Source organism: Pleurodeles waltl, chromosome 6 (genome assembly GCF_031143425.1).
Source record: "Pleurodeles waltl isolate 20211129_DDA chromosome 6, aPleWal1.hap1.20221129, whole genome shotgun sequence".
Taxonomy (NCBI): Eukaryota; Metazoa; Chordata; class Amphibia; order Caudata; family Salamandridae; genus Pleurodeles; species Pleurodeles waltl.
In genome coordinates, this window is record NC_090445.1 from 842,015,112 (window position 1) to 842,038,524 (window position 23,413).

The 23,413-nt window shown below is 43.6% G+C and overlaps 1 protein-coding gene across 2 annotated transcripts in view; it reads left to right on the forward strand.

The window, feature by feature from the left end:
- Positions 1 to 23,413, forward strand: part of BTRC (beta-transducin repeat containing E3 ubiquitin protein ligase) — a 1,279,452-nt gene that overhangs the window by 797,869 nt on the left and 458,170 nt on the right. For both annotated transcript variants that reach the window (XM_069239553.1, XM_069239552.1), the window contains one exon: positions 21,706 to 21,892. In XM_069239553.1, coding sequence (XP_069095654.1) covers positions 21,706 to 21,892 — 187 coding nt within the window. The remainder of the gene's footprint in view (positions 1 to 21,705; positions 21,893 to 23,413) is intronic.

Here is a 23,413-nt window from a genome sequence, read left to right on the forward strand (position 1 = left end):
CTGGTGTAAAAGGCAGTTGAACTTTGTGTGTTGCTCACAGACAGTGAGACAAAGGGAAGATAGGTGTTGGCAGGATGGGCCATCTCTGACTTGATGAAGGGGAGGAGCTGTCACCTACCATACTGGCACATCACAAAGGCTATGCCTGAGTACACTCACAAAGGGTCTGACACTAGCCTTTTGTGACCCCAAACAAGCTGGGACCTTAGCAGGCAGGCAGGAAATCCCACCTCTTAGTGGGTGTAGACCTCCAGAGCCTTCTCCTACTTCAAAGTGGGCACCAGGTATAAATATTACACAACATCAATAACAAAATAAAATGATTGGCATAGTGTTGAAACTTTTCAAACACTCACAGATCTGGGTTTAATCCATTGTTATTTTGCTCACCATGTCACTGCAGTTTGGACCCAGCCATATGCAAATCAGTATTGACCATGTTCCCCATGGGAACAGTCAAGCCCGAACTGCCAGGCCAGGACATTGCTGGACAGGAAACAAGCATCCTGGCTCCAGTTTCAGGGTATCACCCTTTATCAGCCAGGCTAGCTTGAATTCAGTGACGCAGCGAGCAAGGGACTCTTGTCTGGGCATTCCCTAGCCACTTAGGGCGCACAAGGCAACATCACAAAACAAAATAAAATATTAGACCCACAGCCCAACTCTTCAGTACATCTCTGGACCTGTGGTAGACCCGTAAGGACTACTGTGCTGCTCTGCAAGAAGGACTGGAAATGCTGCCTGAATGAAAGGACTGGACCTGCATCTTGAACCCAGGAGTGACTCCAAGGGCTAGTTGGCTGGGCTGCTGATCAGAGCCTCAAGGACAGAAAATTCTCCAATCACCTTGAACCTAGCACCTGTCCTACCCCTCAAGTGGTGCTAATCTGGTCCTGGACCCTTGGATAGGGCCTGATAGTTAATTTGCCAACCAAGCTGTGGTCCTGTGGGCAGAATAGACGCTGTGCAATGCATCTCCTCACAGTTTCGCTTTGGAATTGCTGCAGCACCAGTTATGCCCAATGGCGAACCTTGCATCACAGCCAGCAGCCCAATCAGAACCGCAGCTGCACAGCGCATCCTTGACGTAGACCTTCACATTGCAAGACCCTAGTTGACGATGCAGGACTCTGCTTTTCCAGCCCTGAAGCTTCTTTCGACTGCAGATGTGTGACATATCTTTGCATCGCAAGCCCCCCCAATGACTGTATCTTCGATGGCGATGCAGGACGGCGCAATGCAGTCTTGCAGCACTTCAAAACCACTACTGCGTTTTGCATCCTTCGAATACAGGATCTCAACATGCTCCACAAACTGGGATTTAAGGTACTTTGTTCATTGGACCTAGCTTGGTCCCTGTATTCGTCCCACACTCTATCACGGTTGTCCTGAACGTGTGACTTGGTCCCGGTCCGGCACAACCAGATAACCACAGTTGCTACTTTGTGCTTATAGGCACTGCTTTTAGGTAAAAGTAAAAAATTGCATAGCTTTGGTTCTACTGATGACATTTTTATTGTTTTGATCTCAAATAATTTATTAAATTTTACTCTATTTTTCTTAATTGTGTGGGATTTTTCATCTGTTGTATTTTCACTGTATTACTGTTTGAAGTGCTGCGTAAATACTTTACACATTACCTCTAAGTTAAGCCTGACTACTTTTGTGCCAAGCTACCAGAGAGGTATGAACACGTTAATTTGCGGTTTGCTTGTGTTTATTTTACCTCACAAATGGAAACTCTTTGCAGTACCTTTTCGATTTGAGCAGAGAACCCGTTCAGTTGTTCGTGGATTTCAGACATCTGTGCTGAAAGAGCCAGTATCAGAGTGTTTTACAATGAAATTGCCCTGATAATTTTCTTGAGGATGGCTTCCTAAATCGGCTTTCATATTACTGTCTAGATCTGAAGCCTCAGTGGGGAGAAAAGAATCTCATGTAATCAACAAGGTTTCTGTTTCCTTATTTCAGTGTTTTGGTTCCAGCATAGCGGTGCCTTTACTTTATTATTTTATCTTCTGCCTCTATTGTTGTAGGTTGGCAAGCGAAGACAGAATATATTGGCTTACCATGCTCTTTTAAGGACAAGCTTTCCATCTGAACTCTTAATTAAGAAACATTTTGCCCCTGTAATAGGTTCAGAGGAGGCTGAGGGATTAGTATAGTCTGCTTATTTACTAATTGACTATTCTGGAGACCGGTAGATAAAGACTGGTCATTGCTACTAAGGTCAAGGTGCTACTTGATTACTGGTGCTGCGGCTGCTCTATATTCGATGAGGCTGAGGGATTAGTATAATCTGCTTATTTACTAATTGACTATTCTGGAGACCGGTAGATAAAGACTGGTCATTGCTACTAAGGTCAAGGTGCTACTTGATTACTGGTGCTGCGGCTGCTCTATATTCGATGAGGTGACCACTAGAAGGCTTCTTAATTGATGCTGGTATCTCTTTTGTTTCAGTAGAGATATCCGTGTCTGTACCCCCAGGTAAATTGATATGATGGCTTGTGGGGTTGGAGCTTAACTTTAAACACTTGTCACTTTCCTATTTTGATAGTATTTAAAGTGTTACCATCTTCACCCCTCTGAGTTTGGAGGGATAACCTGGGCCTTTTCTTATAGGTATGGTGGAATTTTTTGCCTTGGGCATTTGGGTCTGGAACAACCACACCACGAGAGATTGGGAAACCAAAGGTATAGTTCTAATATTTTTAAGTGAAAATGTAGGCTTAGCCTTAGTCTTAATTAGAATAGATTCCTTCCTTCTGTTAGTTATTGATGCTCTTATTCCACGCATTTAGGTGTTCGATTTTTCTGTCTCTTGCACTATATACCTTCAGAAAGGATAAAGTTGTCTTTATCCATAAAAAACAAAAAGAGATAATATTGTTTTTTTCTCAATAGAACCCACAGAGTCAAAATACTTTAAACTGAGCAGAAAGCCACTTCTGCTAATTAGTGTCTTACCTTTATGGCTGCACTTTTTGCTCCCTTCTTACCTGTGAGTCTCTAACGCGGCTTCCCTGCTCCCTAAATTGCTCACGTTGGCACCCTCATAGGCTTGTGGAGGCTTAAAGAGTACTGTTTTTTCATTCCACGGCGGAAGTCTGCAAAGCCTTCTAGCACACTTCAGTCTTGTGCCAGCAGGAACAATCCTTACACTGTCTCCCTCACTGCCCTGGCACCACTTGTCGCAAGCAGCAATTCGCTCCGACAGTAAACTCTGTATTGTCAATCAATTTAAAATGACTTGACTGTGCTCAGTTTGACGTCAACTCAGCATTGGTTCAGTGTCCCGCACTGCTCCTGTTCACCGAAGTTTGGCGGTCAAGGGACAGAGGCTGTCAGACAATCACCTTCATTGTCAAAATACATCCACAGGGGGATTACAGCCAAAGACTCATGTATACCCTGGCTGGGGTTCCAGGGAATGGTCTAAGTCTTTGTAGAAATCCATGCTGCCCATGTTTTTATCACCATGCTTAGTGAGGGGTCATGGCTTCTCAGAGTAGCATACTAGGGGGCTGTATATATCATACCAACGCCAGCATTTTCACAGAACCAGGGTACATGCATTTAATTCCACTTTGATGTGTGAGGAAGGTTCAGTGACCTGCTAAACCACTCACGAAAGGGGCCTCAGGTCCCAGATCTACTTGGTAGAATGCAACTAGAGAGAACGAGAAGACAGAACTACAATGGATTAGTCCCAGTGAGGTCTTGATAGGCAATCTCTCTGATGCCTTTGATGAATTATTTGACTGTAGCTTAGCTCTTAGGATTCTTTCATGATTCTGTACTGACACCTAGGGACAGCCCCATTAGAGGGCTGATGAATCAATTTATGTTATTCCTTTGATAAAGTATTTACTGGAGAAGCCTATCACTTAGGATTTTAGGATGGACAGATGTGGCTGTGGCAGGGGATATCCAGGGGATATCCAGGATGATTCTGACTACTGCGTTCTGGATTCTCTGTAGTCTTCTTTGAAGCTTATTTGTGATGCCGGCATAAAGTGCATTCCCGTAGTCCAGTTTGCTGCTGACAAGCGTATGGGTGACCGTCATTCTTGTCTCATGGGGATCCACTTGAATATCTTCTGAAGGAGGCGCAGGGTGTGGAAGCATGATGATGAGACGGCATTGACTTGACAGATCATGGAAAGTGTGGAGTCTAGGATCATGTCCTGATTGTGTGTGAGGTCGGTGGGGGTGTTTTCTAGGGTGATTGGCCACCAGGAGTCAATCCAGGTGAGGGAGTGGAGCAGAGTACGAGGATCTCTGTCTTCTCCGAGTTGCGTTTGAGGCAGCTGCATTCCATCCAGGCGGCGACTGCTTTCATTCCATTGTGAACATTTCTCTTGGCTGTTGATGGGTCTTCTGTGGCATCAGAAAAGGTTTGGGTGGGACAAACTTATCTCAGTGTCCAGGATAAACAGATTTTTTGGGTAGACGCTTAACTCCTAGAATGACATCCATGACTTGGGAGGGAGGCTGAAAGCAGCAACTGTGGCTACTCTATACTACGCAGTGAAGTGTAGATTGTGCAGGACCAGGTGCACGTACCAACGCTGCTGCTGCGACAAAAGATCCTCCCAAAGCCGCAGCCTGATCTGAGGACAGTTGCTTATGCCCATAACGTCCAGATACCAAATTGTCCTGGCCCAGTCAAGAGCCACCAGGATGACGTGGGCCCTGCCATTCCTTATCTTCTTAAGAACTCAGGGCATGAGAAGTAGGAGTCCTAGGCTCCACTATAGACAGAATACATCGAAGAGAGATCCTTTTTTGGAACTCCAGCAGGCAAAAGCATTGATATTGCACAATATTGGCAGTGCTAAATAGATTTAAAGCAGGATTCTCTCCACTGAACCACCTCTAGGTGTAACTACCATTCATGATCAGCTAGGTGTCACCAGCTGAGTTCATCTGCCCCAGCATTTAAAGATCCTTTCAAGTGTCGTAGTTTGGACTCTTGCTCTGAGCAAGACTGCTGGTCTCAGGATGACAGTACTTTCGTTTGTAGGTGACTAAGTTTCTTCCTACAACTAGTTGTAACTGTTGTCCAAACCTTACCGGCTTACTAGCAGTACTTCACCAGAATCACAATAGTAAAGAGGTGATTTGTAGCAGTCGCTTACGCATGGACTCAAAATAAGATCTCTCAGGGTTGTCGTGGTTAAACGGAAATTACCCTTTTCTCACAGATTATTATGTCTCATACAAACAAAGGCAATAACACAGATGCAGTGAAGTTATAATAGTTTTTTATTTAACATAACTGCAATTTGTTATAAGTTGCATGAATTGCAATGATTAGGATAATGAATATACCAAGCAACAGTATTGTGAAGAGGAGAGTCGTTGTTATAAAGACCCCTACCATTATGCAATATATAACAGGAATATATGTATAGGTATGAAAATGTAATAAGCCCTAATACCCTAACGAGAGTAGGTCTAACCTCCTACCTAAAGAAGGAGAGCTGGGTTCGTTAAACCTAATCTGCCAAAACCGTGTCCATAAGAGGAGCCCCCAACCCTCGTTACCTTGGAATGAGGTTTCTATCTCAGACTATGCAGGGACACGAAGACTGGCTCAGCGTCAAGATGACTGCAGCATCAGTATCAGCGATGGTGGCGATGCCCTCTGGTCGGAATCCCTCTGATTATCTGTCTAAAAGTGTGTTGTATTTATACAGATCTACAAGGTCCCCTGACATAAGTGTTATTCATAACAATAGATAACAGGCATGCTTGGGACGGCAATTAATATCAACAATCCCTCGAAAGTATAGAGAGGGAAAACCCCTAAGTGTGAATGCCTACTGCATGTTTGTCTTACGTGCTTGATCTTGACGCCTTGGCGCAATGACACTGATAATAGAACCCATAACAAGTGGCCTAACTATAAACAAGGCCGCCATTTTAAAGGAAATAAATAATTAAATGGACTAAGACAGAGCAAGCTAAGTAGGTTAAAAGTCACTGGGTGACAGGGGCACGAGTTCACAAGCCTACGGCTAAGCTAACTCCTGTTATCCTGCTAAAACAAACTAGGATTCACTACACCCTCCCCATTGCCGTAACAGGTATGATGAAGGTAAGGAAACCCAAGCGCTAAAAAAGCTGCTACTGAACCAAAAAGCCAAAAAACGAAAATGAAAACTCAAGCTAAAAAAAATATACGTAATGACAAAAATAAATGCTGTGTATTAAAATACGTTTTAAAAAACATTCATAGATGTTAATATCAACTATGACAAGTATAGCAAACTTTCAGTTAAATTGCTAGTTTTTAGAACCGGGAACTGGCAAGCGAATTCACCAAATTATGTGCTATATGCAGGATCTTGAAGAATGTCATCGAAGTCACCATTCAAGGATCTTAAAAATGAGTCAACATCGTCTGAAGTGAAATTGAGAGCTGGACGGACATACGGATCCACAGAGCAGAAGTGAGCCATATTCATCGGTGTATCGACACTCGCTGCAGCGTCCTCATCCATGTTAGTTTGAATAACAGAAGGCTCATAGGTGGCCTCGCGGAGCAACCTCAGTCTCAAGGGGCATGACCGTGTATGAACCCTCATCGGGGACATCAGCAGTTCGTGGTCCACAGGAGATGTTGGTGCAACAGCAAGACAGACCATAGGCAGATGTTCAAAGAGACACCATATGCAGCGGAACACCGGTTGTACACACCAGAGTAGAGGCCGGAATGACAATGACCAGTCAAACTCTAGTTCCACCAGCAAAGGTGTACCGAAGATCCGAACCATGCGTTCACGGCACAGCGGGGTTGACGGGAGCGGCTCCATTGCTCTGTGTCGCTGGAAAAAAACAACCACCGTAAATCAGAAAAAATAGCAGTAGTAGTCTGCCAATTAAAGCCAAAATAATTGGTAAGCCACCAAACACACTGGAAAAGAGAGAATGGATGGCTGATGGGATGACTCCGAAGACAGTCTGGAAGATGGACACGAAACCAGACCCGACAGCCTTAAAGAAATGAACAATCCCAGTGGTGCTTGAAGCATTGAATATTCTGGATACCAACTCTCCAAAGTGTATGGGGAAATCGGTATTTAAAAGGGATTGTATCTCGGCTGATGATCTCGCAACCTGGAGAGCATACGTCTCTTTTGCGGATGTCAAGGCGACCTGTTTTTGAAACAATAGCGCCTTCAGTCCACTCAACTTGTCATAGTTCATATTAATAGTATCAATGTGGGGCCAGATTTCAGATACGTGTATCTCTCGTGTGGGGGGAAACAAAACATGGCCACAACACGTAACGACCTTCGTGACTGAGATTGCGTAGGCAATTCCAGGTCGCAAGCCGCAACAGCTGTCATCGCTCAGTAGAACATAACTCCCATTAGAAAGTACATGAAACACTGGACGAATCAAGGGGACGGGAGTACCCTTCAGAAAACAGGCCAAATTTGCGACCCCCGCATTGCAAAGACCGTGAAGAGACACCTGTTTGCATATCATGGAATGACGAACATTAGTCTCACATTCACTTCCGCTAAGAAAGACCTCCTGTTCGCCGTTCAGACATCGATACTCAAAGGGTAACTCCCACTCTTCCTTAATAAAGCTATCTCCTAGCTGTTCATAGCGTCCCACTGCAAGATGTTTCAGGCAGTTTGAGAAACGAAAGGTCGAAAACGGTAAATTAATAATGCCGTGTAGGAGCCAGATAGTTGAAGGACTTTCTGCTACTGTGAAGGGCAACTTATCTAATTTTTCTACTTGAAGCAATGTAAAACGAGCCTCCCTTTTAGCCATTGTCTCTTGTTCCCTGGACAAATTAAAAGCAGCGAACAGTTCGCTTCCATCAATGTATTTCCATGGAATGTGGCCACTTCTCAGTGTCTGCAATGCCCAACCCAGCTGCATGATGGAACGTAGCTGTGTTTGCCCATGATATAACCGGGACAAATCAGTCTGAGTGATATCAATAGCAGATGACACTATATTAGACAGTGAGTATATCCTGTTGGATAGGGTGTTCATGCCATTATCGACAACAGCCAATGTTTTTTCCAAATTCTCCTTATCAAGTTGCCGTAAACGTGCAGCAGCCTCAATTTGAGAAAGTTTCCAAATTTCATTATACATAGCATATAAAAAACGTTTCGAGCGCTGCTTCCTAGGACCCAATAGGAAATCTTGTAAATCTATACTGTCTGAAAGAGTGTTCAGGTGTTGTTTAACCGCCGTTAAAGTGTTTGTCTGCACCCATTGCTGGCACAGCTTACCCACACTGTATGCTGTAATGATACCAGTATGTTGACCTGATAGAAAGCGGGGGTCAGGCCTATGAATGGAAAAACCCCTTGAAGAGTTTAAAAACTGCTTCTGACACTCATCAGTGTCGGTGGGCCATACCAACCATCCCCTGGGACGGGAAAGTGAAGAATTATAATCACCAGCCCTAACCAATGCATCTAGCCTGTCCTCTGAAACATTAAGAAAGTGTTGCCAATCTCCAAATTTCGTCGGTGTAGGAATATTGGGCATGTTTAAATCTTTAATTTTTGCTAACCCCAGACACGATGTCTGCTCAACAGTGTCATTCAAGAAAATCATTTGTACAGGAATTAAGCAAGCTCGAAACAAAGCTTCTCTACCCTGAATTTGCCAATCTTGTGTTCCCCATACACTCTTCAAATCGATAGTGTTCTTCCAATATTCATATCCTTCAATCGAGAAGTGTGAATGCCTACTGTATGTTTGTCTTACGTGCTTGATCTTGACGCCTTGGCGCAATGACACTGATAATAGAACCCATAACAAGTGGCCTAACTATAAACAAGGCCGCCATTTTAAAGGAAATAAATAATTAAATGGACTAAGACAGAGCAAGCTAAGTAGGTTAAAAGTCACTGGGTTACGGGGGCACGAGTTCACAAGCCTACGGCTAAGCTAATTCCTGTTATCCCGCTAAAACAAACTAGGATTCACTACACAAGTGGTTCACAACAAGATAGATGGCCTTATGGATCAACCAGTTACAGAGCAGCAGAGCCTCCTAGCACAGCACCTAAGACACCACCCAGGACTTTTGGTGCAAAGTGGACATATGATCCTCCGAAAGCTGTTCTGGTGTGGATGGGATGTGCAGGGGGTCAGACATGAATGGAAGGGCTTATGTTTTTTTCGGCTGTTAGAGAATCCATTTTTAGATGTGATGCTCTGCCACCCAGTGAAGAAATCACTGTTCCTGCCTCCAAGAGGTTGCCCATTTGCGGCCGGGTACAAGCTGAAGCAGCTTAGAGGTGGAGGCAGGAAGGGCCGTTGGCTGGGTATTACACTGCCTCCAAACTAGGCCTGGAAAGGACTGGAGGGGTCTTTTGCGGGGGTGGTGGTCATTGGTGTCTTGGAGCCAAACCCCTTCCAAAGCCACAAAAGGGGCAAAATAGCTGGGGACTCTGCCGCACAGGCGCAGACAGGAGAAGGGATGCGCTGTGGTCCTACTGTCTTTTGTCTTTGAAGCTCTCCATTTCTTGTCCCTTTAAGCTCTCCATTTCCGAGTCTGCTTTATTTTTGAAGAGATAGGTGCTGACAAATGGCATATCTGTCAGAGATGCTTTCACATCACTCTAGAAATCTGTGGATTTAATCCACATGTGGAGCCGAAGCACCACACTGGTACCAGCTGCCCTGCATAACTAGTCAGTAGTGTCAAGCCCAAAGAGGATGGCATTTTTTGCTGCATCCTGACCATCCTGAACTATTTGTGCCAGATTTGTGCAATATTCATTATAGACTATCTTGATACTCTGTCCCACAACACATGTGAGTATCTTTCCAAAAGACAGCTGTCATTGATCGAACAAAGGGGGAGACTACAGAGGAAAACAGTCTCTTCCCAAATGCCTTTATACATTTTGATTCCCTGTCAGAAGGCGTGGTAGGAAATGGGTTTGGGTTCAGTCAACTTGTGGACACTTGGACCACCAAACTCTCAGGCATAGGGTTTCAAGTGAGAAAGTCTGGGGCGCCTGGCACAGGTCTGTTATGGCTATCTACCTCAGACAATCAAAAAGTAATGGGAGGAATACTTACCAATTGGCAATCACTATGGGTAGCATTTCAGTCCATGTTTTTTGTTTTGTTGGGAGGGGCAGTTCTGTGGATGCCTGCCCAGGTTGTAGGGCTTCAGTGAGAACATTAGTTTTGAGCTCAGTGGACAGTAACTGTAGGTCGAGAACCTCAGCAGCACGTTTGATGACCAATACAAGGGAGGCTGTTTCTTCTGCTGAAGGGCCAGGGACAGAGGACTCAACTGATTGCCGGAGTTGGTGTCCAGTACACTTGCTTCTTGCAGGTCATTGTATAGGTTTTCATCATCATATTAATGGAATGCATCATCCCCCCTTCATCTCTGTTATCGTCCTATAGACCATACTAACTGTTTCTAAGTCTGAACTTGATAGGCTTGGAGTGCCCGTAGGAGACTTCTAGCTAAGTGTAGTGTTCTGTTTGGAATCAAAGTAAGACTGGACCCACTGCATCAGACCTTGTGGGGTTGCGACTTTGCTTGAGGTTGTGTTAGATTTGGCTCAGAATCGTACATACCAATTGGGTCATCCTCTGGCATCAGTGACATTAGGTATGGGGTTGACATGACAGAGACCAGTGCTGTTTGAGGTGCTGGATTTAGAGCCGGGTTGAGCATCGACCCTGGAGTCAGAGGGGACTCCACAATAGGGTCAGGAAACACGGACCGTGTTGAGGACTGATCCTCCAATGTAATCTGACTGGGGACCTTCTCTGATCCTTGGGGCCTGAAGATGCACCAGAAGGAGCCAGAGGAGAGCAACATGGGTTCTTTGAAAGCCTTCATGTGTTGTGATATTGCTGATGGATCCGGGAACTCAGGGTGCATCTGGGATAAGCTGTGGAATCTGTTCCTCAGTAGAAGACTGGGTCAGAGACAGAGTGGCACCTTCACATCCCTGCAGCTTCTCTGTTTTAGAAAGGTGGGGCATCGAAGAATCCTGCTTCATGTTCTTGTGATATCTCTCCAATTTAGACTTAACTAAATACTTAGAGCCCCAGGAAGATCTTTCACTGGAACAGTCTCAAGACTTAGAGTGGGTCCACATCCTTGAATTCGACCAGGACAGAGTCTTAGCCACCTTCCCATGGTGTTCAGCGACATAGAGTTTGGCTTTGTGGTCTCCGATCACCTTTAGATTCCTCCCGATGCAGTCCATGCAAAACTTGGAGTTTTGCAAGGACCCTAGACACCAGATGCATACCTTGTGAGGGTCTGTCACAGAAATCTGGTTAGTTTCTTGAGGGGCCATGTTCACTTGGACAGTGAAAAAGTTTAGAGAAAATAATCATCGAACGATAAGAGTTTGGAAAAGAGCTCTGGAACTGTGTTCAAAGGAGTGAAAAGAAAGGAACTAATTTATGTTCCAAGGGATGGTGCACACATGTGGCTCTAGTATCACATCTGGAGCTGAACGAAGTTGATGCAGAGCCACACAACACCACCTACTGGTGTGTGGGAGAAATACTGAGAAAAATCTTGGATCCACTCAGGCGTCTGAGGGTATTCACAAGATGAGAAATCTGTGGTTAGATGTACCCACCAGTGAGAAATAGCAGTTTAATGAAAAAATACAGAAGGAAATTATGTGTGTGGTTCTCTAGCACCTTGTTTTAACAAAAGAGGATTATTTAAATTGTAGCATATTTAATTGAAGTAAGTTTAGTGGTAGTTAACTGAAGCCGTTTAGCCCACCTAGTGCCTTCATTGAATTGAGGGATATCATAGTCTGGATTGGAACCCCAAAAGTAATAAATAGCTACAAAAACCTTGGAGTGCCATTCTTACTGTAGTCTGCTAAAACATTCATCCAGGAACCCATTAACAGGATATATGGCAGATATACAAGAGATATATTGTGGACAGTGCAGTTTCGGTCCTTCTGTGTGTCTTATAAGTCCTGAACCTTCTCATGATGATGTGCTTCAGATTGGATGAGCTACAAATTCATGTGGCACATAGCAGACCTAAAGCTTTTTAAATTTTTTATTTGGGAGGATTCATACAATATACAAAAAGCAATAATAAAGCAGAGAAGTTAGTACCCTCATAGCATAATATGATATAAATATTTTAGTGTACGATAAAGTAGATATTTATCTCAAAGCCAAAAGTTACACATATCCGGAGTCTCAATCATAACATATATATTGTCGAACTCTGCCGCCCCCCGCTCCATCCACAGAAGGGCAACACTATATCCCCTAGCCTAGAATTTCCCATAGACTGTGAAATTTCTTAAGAGATCCAGATCTGAGGGCATATCGATATTCTAATTCTTAAATTTTTTACATTTTAAGGCACCACTGCGCATACATAGGAACTAGCTCAGATCGCCAATTTTGAAAAATTATTGAGCTGGCTACTAATGCACAGATTAACAGTCTTTTTTGCAACCTAAAAGGAGAATATCCGAGGACCGCGGTATAACTATCTATATCATAATCTAACCCAAAAGTGCGTGAACAGTACGACTGAATTTCTGCCCAAAAAGAGGTTTTTCGTGGACATCCCCAAACAATATGAGTCCATTTGCTTCAGTTCTCCGCTAAACACCTATGGCATCTATCAGAAATCTGAGGGTTGATTCTGTTCAGAAATGCCGGAGTTCTTTACAGAAACCACTTTGCATGGAACTGCATTCTATGAAAATTAGGACCTTTTAATAATGAAAAATTAAGCATATTTAACCTATTACATGTCTACTCTGAGACTAAATCCCTTCCTTTGACTGCCACCTGTTTCACTCTTTTAGGTACATTGTATTGGCTTTTTGACTCCTCAGAATACCAACCCACAAACTAGTGGATCTAGGAGTGGTGGTCTCTATCGAGTCTTCAGCCAATCCTAGGCTATCCCATATTTTGCTAATATCTACATTACTTAAAAAGTATCTTATATGAATAAAAGACCCTTGCGTGAGTACCCTAAAATATCTAATTGAGTATTCTATTTCTGGCCAAGTTTTCCAGCTTGCAGCGTTTAAAAAACTCTAGAACCTTGTGATATCCATTGGCATTCCACCTGGCCAAGATGTTCTTAGCTAAAAAGGATGATTCCTGACCCAAATATCAGCGAAGCTGGTTGTACCATTAATGAGCAGAATGTTGTAATGCTTAAACATTTGATCCTTGCGTTTAAGAAGCCACACTAGAGTTTTGTGCCTGACTTTTTGGGGGAATTTTGTACGACGCAGAAAATTGACAATCTTATACCCCCTGAAAAATCGGATTAATAAAAAAGTTGTCTAGGCTTGTCCTACATGAGCTTTTAAAAAAAAAATATGTATGAACATTGTGCAAAATTGCCAAAGTAATATAATTTAAGGTCAGGCAAGACAAGCGCACCTTCCTTTAGAGAAATATTGAGCACCTCAATAGCCACTCTAGGTGTCTTATTTGCCTATATAAAGGTCAAAAACATGCCCTCTACTTCCTTATAAAACATAGGCCATCATAAGACTGCCAGGGCCGCGGTGGAGGTCGGACCGCTGCTTTGGCAGCGGTCCGGCCTCCACATTACGACTGTATCGGAGCCGCCAGGGTTGGACCGCTGCCACCGCCAGGTTGCCGACAGCTGGGGGTCTCAATCCGCCAGGGCAGCGCTGCCCTGGGGATTACGAGGCCCCTTTCCGCTAGCATTTGCATGTCGATAGCCCTGCTATGCAAAGGCTGGTGGAAAGGGGGTGACATGGGTCCCCTGGGGGCCCCTTCACTACCCATGTACTTGGCATGGGCAGTGCAGAGCCCCCATGGGCAGCCCCATCGCGCCTTCCACTGCTTCAATTACATGCAGTAGAAAGCGCGATTACCAGCCGGGGTCAATGCTAAGGCCCTGTTCACCGCAGGACCGGCGGTGTTCTGGCCGCACTGGCGGTCAGGTGGCGGTACGAGTTTGGCCACCCGCTAAACTTGTAATGAGGACCTTAATCTGATGGGCGTATGGAACTGCAAAAAATTTTAAAAAAATGCTAAGTGGAAGAACTGACATTTTAATGAATACAACCAGTCCCATTATTGATAGTGGTAAATCAATCCATCTAGAAAAAAAAGTGCTTTTATCTTGTGAATCAGAGGAACATACTTCAGAGCTAATAGATCATCCACATTTTCGGAAACATATATTCCTAGGTATCTTTTAGGGTGGTAATTCACTAAAGGGCGAAATTCTATTGGTAAAGTGTCTAGTGCACAAATACCTAATACAATTTCTGTTTTCAGCTTATTTATTTTATACCCACCCAGCTCTTGAAAGTCTTCAAGTATTTTAAAAACCTGGCTTAAATTTGTCTTTTCTGGCTTTAAAAATAGCACTATATAATCTAGATACAATTTAATCGGGGTCATTCCACTTATTAGGGATTTTATAATTTTATCCGTGCGTATAGCTGTGGCTAAAGGCTGTATAATTGGTGCACAAAGAAAAGGTGACAAAGGACATCCCTGCCTCGGACCCCTAACTATCGCACAAGACCACATATCAAAGGAATTGATAATCTGAGTTGTAGCCCCTACATACAAATGCAATATGCTCTGAATCAGACGCATATGGAACTCAAACTCACGTAAGATGGCAAAAAGACTGACCCAGGACACAATGTCAAATGCCTTTTCCACACCTAATAAAAAAAATATATGGGCAGAGATCCGATATTGTGAAAAATAGTTCAGAGCCTAAATTAAAAAACTCATATTAAAGAAAAGTTGCCTCCCAAGAATAAACTCACACTGGTCTGGATGTACAATAGACCCCAGCATTTTACCCATCTGATTAGCCAACGCTTTAGCAATGATTTTATAGTCCATATTTAGCAGACTAATGGGTCTATAGGAGATAACATCCTCTTTATTTTTGTCTTTTTTCAGCAAGCTAACCTCGACTGCGATACGGAATGAAGCTGGAACCTCTCCCCCCTCTAATATATGATTGGCAAATCTTACCAATTCAGGATTCAAGGCTGGTGCAAATTTCTTTAAAAACTCAGCTGGGAGTCCATCTCTACCACATGCTTTTCCATTAGGCAATAACTCCACCAACACCTGTATTTCCTCAAGGGTAACTGTAGATAGCAGAGCCTGTGCTTGGGTAGCACCAAGCTTAGGGAGAGAAAGCTGAGATAGAAAACTTTTAAGTCGATCCATCTGTTGTTGTGCACTATAAAACGCTTTGCAGTGCCTAAGAAACTTTTCATGAATCTGGACAGGCTCTGTCAGCCTAGTTTTATTTCATTATCAAATAGGGAGGTAACCTGGACAGGCTCTGTCAGCCTAGTTTTATTTCATTATCAAATAGGGAGGAAACCTTATTCTGCATCTGACACTCATGCATCTGCTTGGCTAACAATCTCCCAACGTATTCACACTCCTCTTACACCTTTTGCAGATAGGCAGCATTTGCTGCATAGCCGGGTGCATAATAATATTCTTGCATATTCGCTATATCCACTTTATTAGCTGTATTCTTATTACGGGAATATGCCTAATTTGCTTGTCAGAGAGTGGTCTCCAAACCCTGCCAGATAGCACCTAGTGCCCTTCCATACCTGATACTCTGTGAGGTTATTTGACCGTGTAGGGTAGCCTTAAATGCTTTCCAGACACAATCTACCCTAGCAGAGCCCTCGTTGAATCCAAAGTAACTAGCTATCTCACTATTTACTTCCTTGCACCATTCATCGTTCTCAAGGTTGACCTTATTGAAATGCCACCTGAGAGTGACCTCACAATCTTTAGCCCAAGAATCTCCATCTCTGAAACTACTTGGAGTCTGGACGTAATTGCTTAGATTCAATTCGTGGGAGGACAGGAAATAATCTAATCTAGCAGCAGAATTATACTTCCTCAAGATACAAGAATATGTCACAAATCAGTTAGACCCAGGATTTCCATACATTTGAATATGGCTCTTGCCACGTTTGGCTTATTCTGCCTACGTGTGAGAGATGTAGAATCTAAAGCTGGATTTAATAAAATGTTAAAATCCCCCTCAATAATGACAAATCCAGGAATAGTTACCAGTGCCTCAGTGAGTTCAAGAATTGGAGCGGGATCATTAGGAATGGGGGCATAAATTGTGGCTACAGTCAATCTACAGTTATTAACCAACCCACTCGTAAGGGCCCATCATCTGTTGTTATCTAGTTGAGAAAAGGCAACCTGGAGTGTGAAGACCTCATTCACAATAATAGCCACCTCCCTGTGAGCGTTTCACACGGATGATATATATTGGTACTACTCGAAGCAGAAGAGAGAGGGGAGGGGCTCTTTACCTTGAAACGGACCTCAACCAAGAGCAGTAAAATTTTGCCTTTTTACTGGAGGGAGAGATAGGTCAGAACAGCACAAAAACAGCCACAGTAACGCAAGCATCAGCGGCAGTGCTCTACCAGCAAGCACATGGATTCTGCGCCAACATAGAGTATACAGCCTTCCTCCCCTCTCGGTTCCAGTCACTGTGCAGGTACCTTAAGCCCTATGAACAGGCACTGGGTGAACTGCGACCCACCCCAACTTTCTTGCTGCGCGACACACTCACCTCAGTCATCTTTTGGGAGTTGTGCCTCGTCCAGTGCTGTTGCTACAGCACATGTGCTTAGTGGCACCGTGCATAAAACCGTGTGTAGAACATCTGCTGCTGTCAGCTTCCAAAGAGCCTCTGGTTAGAAACCTGACCGAGTATTCCTCCATCAGCCGCCATCCAATGTCTACTGCCATGCCGGCGTCTTCCTGATCTGCTCCGCGTCACAACTCTGACGTGTGCTTCCGGGGGCAGGGTTGGGGAGAGTGCACTAGCAGCAGAGCACGTGGGTCAGCTCGGCTGGCATATTGCCCCTAGCAGAACTAAAGTTGTTATTCACACTTATCTTAGTCAGCCAGGCATTGGCTGTTTTTCTCACAATTAAATCAGCAGATCTCCACATTGTTTAATCTAGCTGATCATCTTTCAGGTCAGCACCTTCAGCTTTTTACTTCAATCTGAGTCAAGATCTCAGCCTTAAGGAGAACAGTAATCAGTGTTCATGTTCCTGGCACTTAAACATGTGCTCTTGTGCTTCTCCCAGAATACGAAATTAGTTTGCCAAAATGTATGCACTGGTAGCAAGCCAAGAACAATTCAGAAGATGTGCCATCTTCACATTTGAACAGCTAACAAGCACATGTACTATCGTAATGGGCTTCTTTCCACCTTCAGTAGTTCTGGGAGAGGGAACTGGCAAATGTTCACTGAGACATGGAGTGTTATGCCACACGACAGACATGCAAGGTCAAATTGTTGCTAGAAGGAGTAGATACTTAACTCTTTAGAGGCTCTCAACCTGCTTTTGATCCAAGTGGTGGTCTACACTACATCATTAAGCAGTAACAGCCTACTTTTGCTCTTAGAAACCAGCTACCCCCCCAGTCTCATGTTGACTCTGTCTTTAGCCTTACACCCTGTACAGAGCTCCACTGACTTCGGCTAGGTTTGATATATATTCACACATTGCATCCCGGAAACCAGATACTGTTTAAACTACTATGAAATCTCCTTAGTGTAGACCTCTCTGGCTACAGCAAATTTGTGGAAGTTTGAATAGCTTTAACCATATAACTTGGGACACCCATCTTATTAAAAGTCTTATGCGCCCTCATAGGAGACACTATTCATGTAGCTCACTGTCGCCATACACATCACATGTAATACAGATATACAGTATACAGTTTGGTAGAAGTGCAGTTATAAGGACAAAAGTTATTTATGCAAAGTTAGGTAAACTTGTCATAAACTGGTAGGTAATAGAGCTTGAATCCCTGAATGATAGTCAGCTGCCACCGACCGTCAGCTTGGTAGGACGCCATTTGCCAGTTTGCATTGTTGGTGCAGGTTTACTTTGAGGGCTTCTGCAGTGCAGAAAAAGTTTGTGGTCTGCTGTTGCATCAGAGAAAACGATGTGGATTTGAAGATGTTGGGGAACGTAGACAGGATGAGCCTAGCAAGTCGAAAAAGAGCAGGTAGCACAGCAATCGACGTAGTGGTAGGATTTTGCTGCTGTGATTATGCTTAGACATTAAACTTTCCCTAGAATTAAATGGAAAGACAACTCCGGCAACAATTTGAACAAATGGATTTGATCAAAATAGGCAGCTGGTGTGTCACCCAACGCACCACCTCTACTAAACACTGGGGCAAATTCCTGGTTGATCCCTGCACAATCGTGGGTCAAGGACCTGGGCTGGCTCCCAGATAACGTAACACCACTCGACCGACTGCTCACCAAATAACTTCCAAGGTACTGGCCACAAACAAGCACAATCTTCGAAGAGCCTTAGCAGCCAATAGGCGAGGAGAGAAACACACCCCTGCCCAAGTGATCATCAAATAAAAAGCAGCTTGTCGGCGGACTGTCTGGCAGCAGAACAGTAAGTAAGTCGAGGAAGAATGGCTTAACATATTCACTGTCTTGCAAGAGAGGAATCACTCTCTCTTTTAGAAGTACCTAATCAGCCTCACTAATTTCTCCCAGACTAAGGAAAACAGCGTGGCAGAAAGGGAGTGGATCATCTATGTAAAGAAACGATATACGGATGAACATGAAAATGAATCAAATTCCAACCAGACAGATCCAGTATCAGATTTCCCTTCCCAGTCGTCCTTCCCCCTGACTGAGCACTTCGTTATAATGGTAATACGGAAAATGGGGGGCAATGGACCTCTCGGGCCCAAGGCCTTATAGCGGCAGTATTCAAATCAGTACAAGACTACGGTGCCAGGACACTGACTCTGCTCTTTAATCTTGCTTTCACCAGTGCCACGATCCCTGACTCGTGGAGGGGTCTATCCTGTTTCCCATTCACAAAAAGGGAACTTGCTTAAACCCTACCCACTACTGGTTCATTGTCCTATTAGTTCTGAAGCAAAGGCATGCATGTGAATCTTGTTGAAAGACCTGGAGGCCTGGGTGAAAGAGATTAGCATCCTCCCATTCTTTCAGTCAGGCTTCTGACTGGCGAGCTCTACCATAGACAGCATCACAGCTCTAGCCGTCCTGTCGAACCATGCACCATGCACCATGGAGAAAACAGCTGCAGTTGTTTTACTGTTGTATTGATTACATCGCCGAATTCGACAGGGTGGACTGGGAAACACTATTGAGGAAACTAACAGCATGGGGGGCTAGAGTTCCAAACTATAACTACCTAGGGCAGTGGTCTTCAAACTTTTTAGTGCCGTGCCCCCCAGTTGAAAAAAAAACAAAACATTGGGCCCCCCTCAGAATTTTTCACAATTATTTTAAAAAGATGGCAATGTTTAAATAGGTCTAAACCTATTTAAACATTGCAGTTAAGTACTGTTACCTTTTTAAAACTGCAATAACATGCTTCTGCTTAAAACAAAGGCATGTTATCTGTATAATATTTCTTTTGGCCAGAGTTTGGCGCCCCCCGTGGAATCACTTGAGGCCCCCCCAAGGGGGTCCCGCCCCCCAGTTTGAAGACCTCTGACCTAGGGTATTGGCTTACAGAAGGGGCTAGACTAACAGCACACCTGAAGCACCTCAAAACAAAGGGCTCAGAAGTCGTCCATAGCCTAAATCACCTTAACATTTGCCTGCTATGTCCAACCGCTGAACCAAGGCTGAAAGTCCTGAAAGCGAAACAGGTTCCAGCACTAAATTATGGCCATCAAGCGTTTCCTGGTAGGCACGAAGAGCAAGGTTCAGGCTAGATCTAGACCAGATCTTGTATGTCAAGGGGCATTACGGAAATACTATGTCAGGATTCTGAGGGCCCCTGAAAACACCCTTAAGGCACTACTTAAGGCAGAGAGAAATCCGAGACAACAGTATCTAGCCCAAGCAATTAAGAACCTAAAAATAGAAGCTACTAACCTTCACCGCTCTGATATACCTTTTACAGTCTGGAAAAAGACAGTGAACCTGAAGGCTGAAAGCATCTTGCTAGAAGTAAACAAAGAAAGCCTGTGTCACACCTTAAACGCTGAGGCGCTAGATGCCTTATACATGGCTGGAAAAGCACAGCCTCATTTATATCAAGCCTTGGCAGCTCATACCTTCAGGAACATCTTATACATGTGGCTCCTCGCTGTGCCAATCATGGACTTCAAACCCTCTTGGGCAAGGAAAGGTGAGGTAAGAACATGCTGGCTGTGTAATGACTGCAATGAGTCCTTTCTTCACTTATTGTGCTTCTGCCCCAATTTAGGCTGTGATCGATGTTGTTTGGTAGTCCCTTTATATCTGGCTCAAGGGATACGCACCTGCAGAATAGCTTTGGACTTCTGCTTTTCCACATACTCCTGTGACCCTAGCAAGGCTGCAGAAATTCACCAGTGCCATCCGATCAGCACTCCACAGGTCAGTGGCTAGCACCACTGGTCAAGACTCCAAAAAAGCTCCACTCAGTCGCCTCTGAAGGCTACAACTGTGTACCCCAGTTAAACTTTAGTATTTCAATCCTGGTCCTGAAACCCCGGTCACCACCAGCTTGCATCTGCAACCTATCTATACCCCTCCACCAGCAATCTCATGAGCGGAACTTTACATTTTGGTGCTTTCACATACTCCTTGCTGTTTGCTAAGACGTTTCAACCACCCTTAGCACTTTGAGATGTTTATTTCATCGTTTTAGTTCCAGAGTCTGTATTCCTGATTTTATTTTTCAGTTTTTGTACATAGTCAATCTAATGTATGCTGCGCACTGTAATGATTTTATGTAATTGAACATGAATAAAATAAAAAGACATTGAAGAAGTTAATCATTTTGCTGTGGTTAGGTAGTAATGTAGGAATTTACAAGATTTTGCTGCCAAGAGTTAGGGCTACTGGATGATTCCGTGTCAAAATTACATTGTACTCCTGGAATTTCTTTTTCACAAATTATGTAGTGCACCTGTTAGTCCAATTTGCTAAATTGAAGTGGTCTAACATTACTACCCTCCAAGTTAACTGATTTTTGTAAAATTCAGAACGTATAAAAAGTACTTCAGTGTTGTGGAGTTCTGCTGCAGCCATAATTTTGCCTTTTCCTACAAACGAGGCCTAATATATATCTGGTTGACCCCATTTTGGTGAGGAAGGGGCTTTTGGTGAAAGCAGAAAAACACAATATATTGTGTTGACTTGTTTGACAGCGCTCACTCTGACTTAGGGGATATGGTATGCCACCTCTCTGGTGTTCCCGGGTTTCCCACTATGCTTATCTAGTGAGCTTTTCTCTGTTATTCTCTTTTTATCCTCCTCTCTCTGCAGGATATACAAGCACCATGAAGAGGGAAGAAGAGGATATAGCAGTGCTATATACAATAACATCTTGTTTTAGTGCATAATTGCTAATGTTGTTACCCTATTTGAAGACAGTATTATGAAGGCCAACTTTTCAAGATGAAACTTATTCAGGGAAAATATTTGTACCTGCCTTCTTTATGATGCGTTGCCTTTGTTTTTGAACTTTAATAAGGAACTGCTTTTGCAAGCTTTGTTCCCTACTGACAAATATGAAAGTTATCTGCACAGGTGAGGTATGGAAACCTAGTGATTAAAGGGAGCTTACAAGACCCACAGGTAGTCTTGCGGTGATAATCTATTTTACTCACTTGACATTTCTTTTCTTTCTTTTATTTGCTTCCAGCTCGTGGATTGGACCATATTGCCGAGCACATTCTGTCTTACCTAGACGCCAAATCATTGTATGCCGCCGAGCTGGTCTGCAAGGAGTGGTATCGCGTGACATCGGATGGCATGTTGTGGAAGAAACTGATTGAGGGAATGGTGAGAGCGGATTCTTTATGGAGAGGCCTCGCTGAGCGAAGAGGATGGTGAGGAACAATCTGAGTTTTTTTTTTTTTTGCAGTTTTATATAGTGCGAACTCGATCCAAAGGCATTGGAGCACTTTACATAAGCACCAGTTACATTACACAAGGACACATTCGTTTTTGGTTGCCACAGGGAGACAGTGATTTGCCCAGAATCACAGGATGTTGAGACGATGCCGAGACTCGAACCTGGGCCATCAGCTCTAAAGTTGGCAGCCCTGCCCATTAGGCCACTTCCTCTCCCCTTATCCCTAATCCTCATACCATTATTCATAGAGGGAAATACGTACGTTCCATTCCACAGTTTTTATATACTGAGCTACATGTTAAAATTAGAAATTACATTTTTTTGCAATCAAAAGTTGTGCATCAGTCAAAAAATGCTAGACCTTAGAAGGGTGTTCAAATAACTTAAAACATTTAGCTTATTGTAGCTGCTATGTCCCTTTGGGACAGGTCAATTTAGTCCATTTTATTTTTCAACAGTTTTCATCTCCAAAACAGAAAACATAAATGTTTAATGTACAAAAGAGTGATGAAAACATATTCGTTCATTGGTCATTTCTGTTATACGGTGAGAGCAGATTGTTTCATATTATAAGGTTACATATATTATGAATTCTGAGATATAACTGCTTGAACACTTTTTTTTAAAACCCAGGTATGCATATCTATCTCTGTGCTTCTCTAATACTGTTATATATTGGGTCTCTAAGTGGCAGAGATATGCACCCTGTCCCAGAAGGGACCATAATCCTAGTCAGGGTAAGGCACAACACAACCTAAATTATCCTGTGGTCACCCTCTGGTAGCTTGGCACAGAGCAGGCAGGCTTAACTTAGAAGGCGATTTGTAAGTATTTGTGCAATAACTCATACAATAACTCAGTGAAAACACCACAAAAAGTACTCCACACTAGTTTAGAAAAAGAGATATTGTTTATCTGAATAAAATAAGACCAAAACAACAAAACTCCAATATGCATATGTCAAGATATCACTTTTTTAGAGGTTTAAGTAAGTCTTAATTCATAGAACTCGATGAATATATCGCTTTAGCACAATGTACTTGGAATGCATCAAAATAACAATGTTGTGGGCCACAGAGGAGGTGAGGTGTCAGAAAGTAAAGCAATGCGTTGATTTTTGTGGTGCGTCGGAGGTGATGTGTCGATTCTTTCCTCGCAGGAAGGGCGAGGTGTTGATTTCCGGTTGTGCAGCCTCGGTTCCTTACTGCAGTGCGGTGTTTGATGACAAATTGATGCCCAGGGACGATGCAGGAAAAATCCAAATGCGCTGATGATGATGAAACAGACGCTGACAGACGAGTCGATTGTGCAGGCAATGCATTGGTTTTTCAGCCGCCAGAAAGCTGCTTTGTCGATTCTGCAGCCGATGCGATGATTTTTCTGGGTTGGTGGATTTTCTCCCTTAGGAGAAGTCTTTGATGGCAATGAGACGTCTTAACAGGAGGCAAGCTGAAAACCCTTGGATATCACTGGTGGGGGGGAGGCAGAGTCCTTC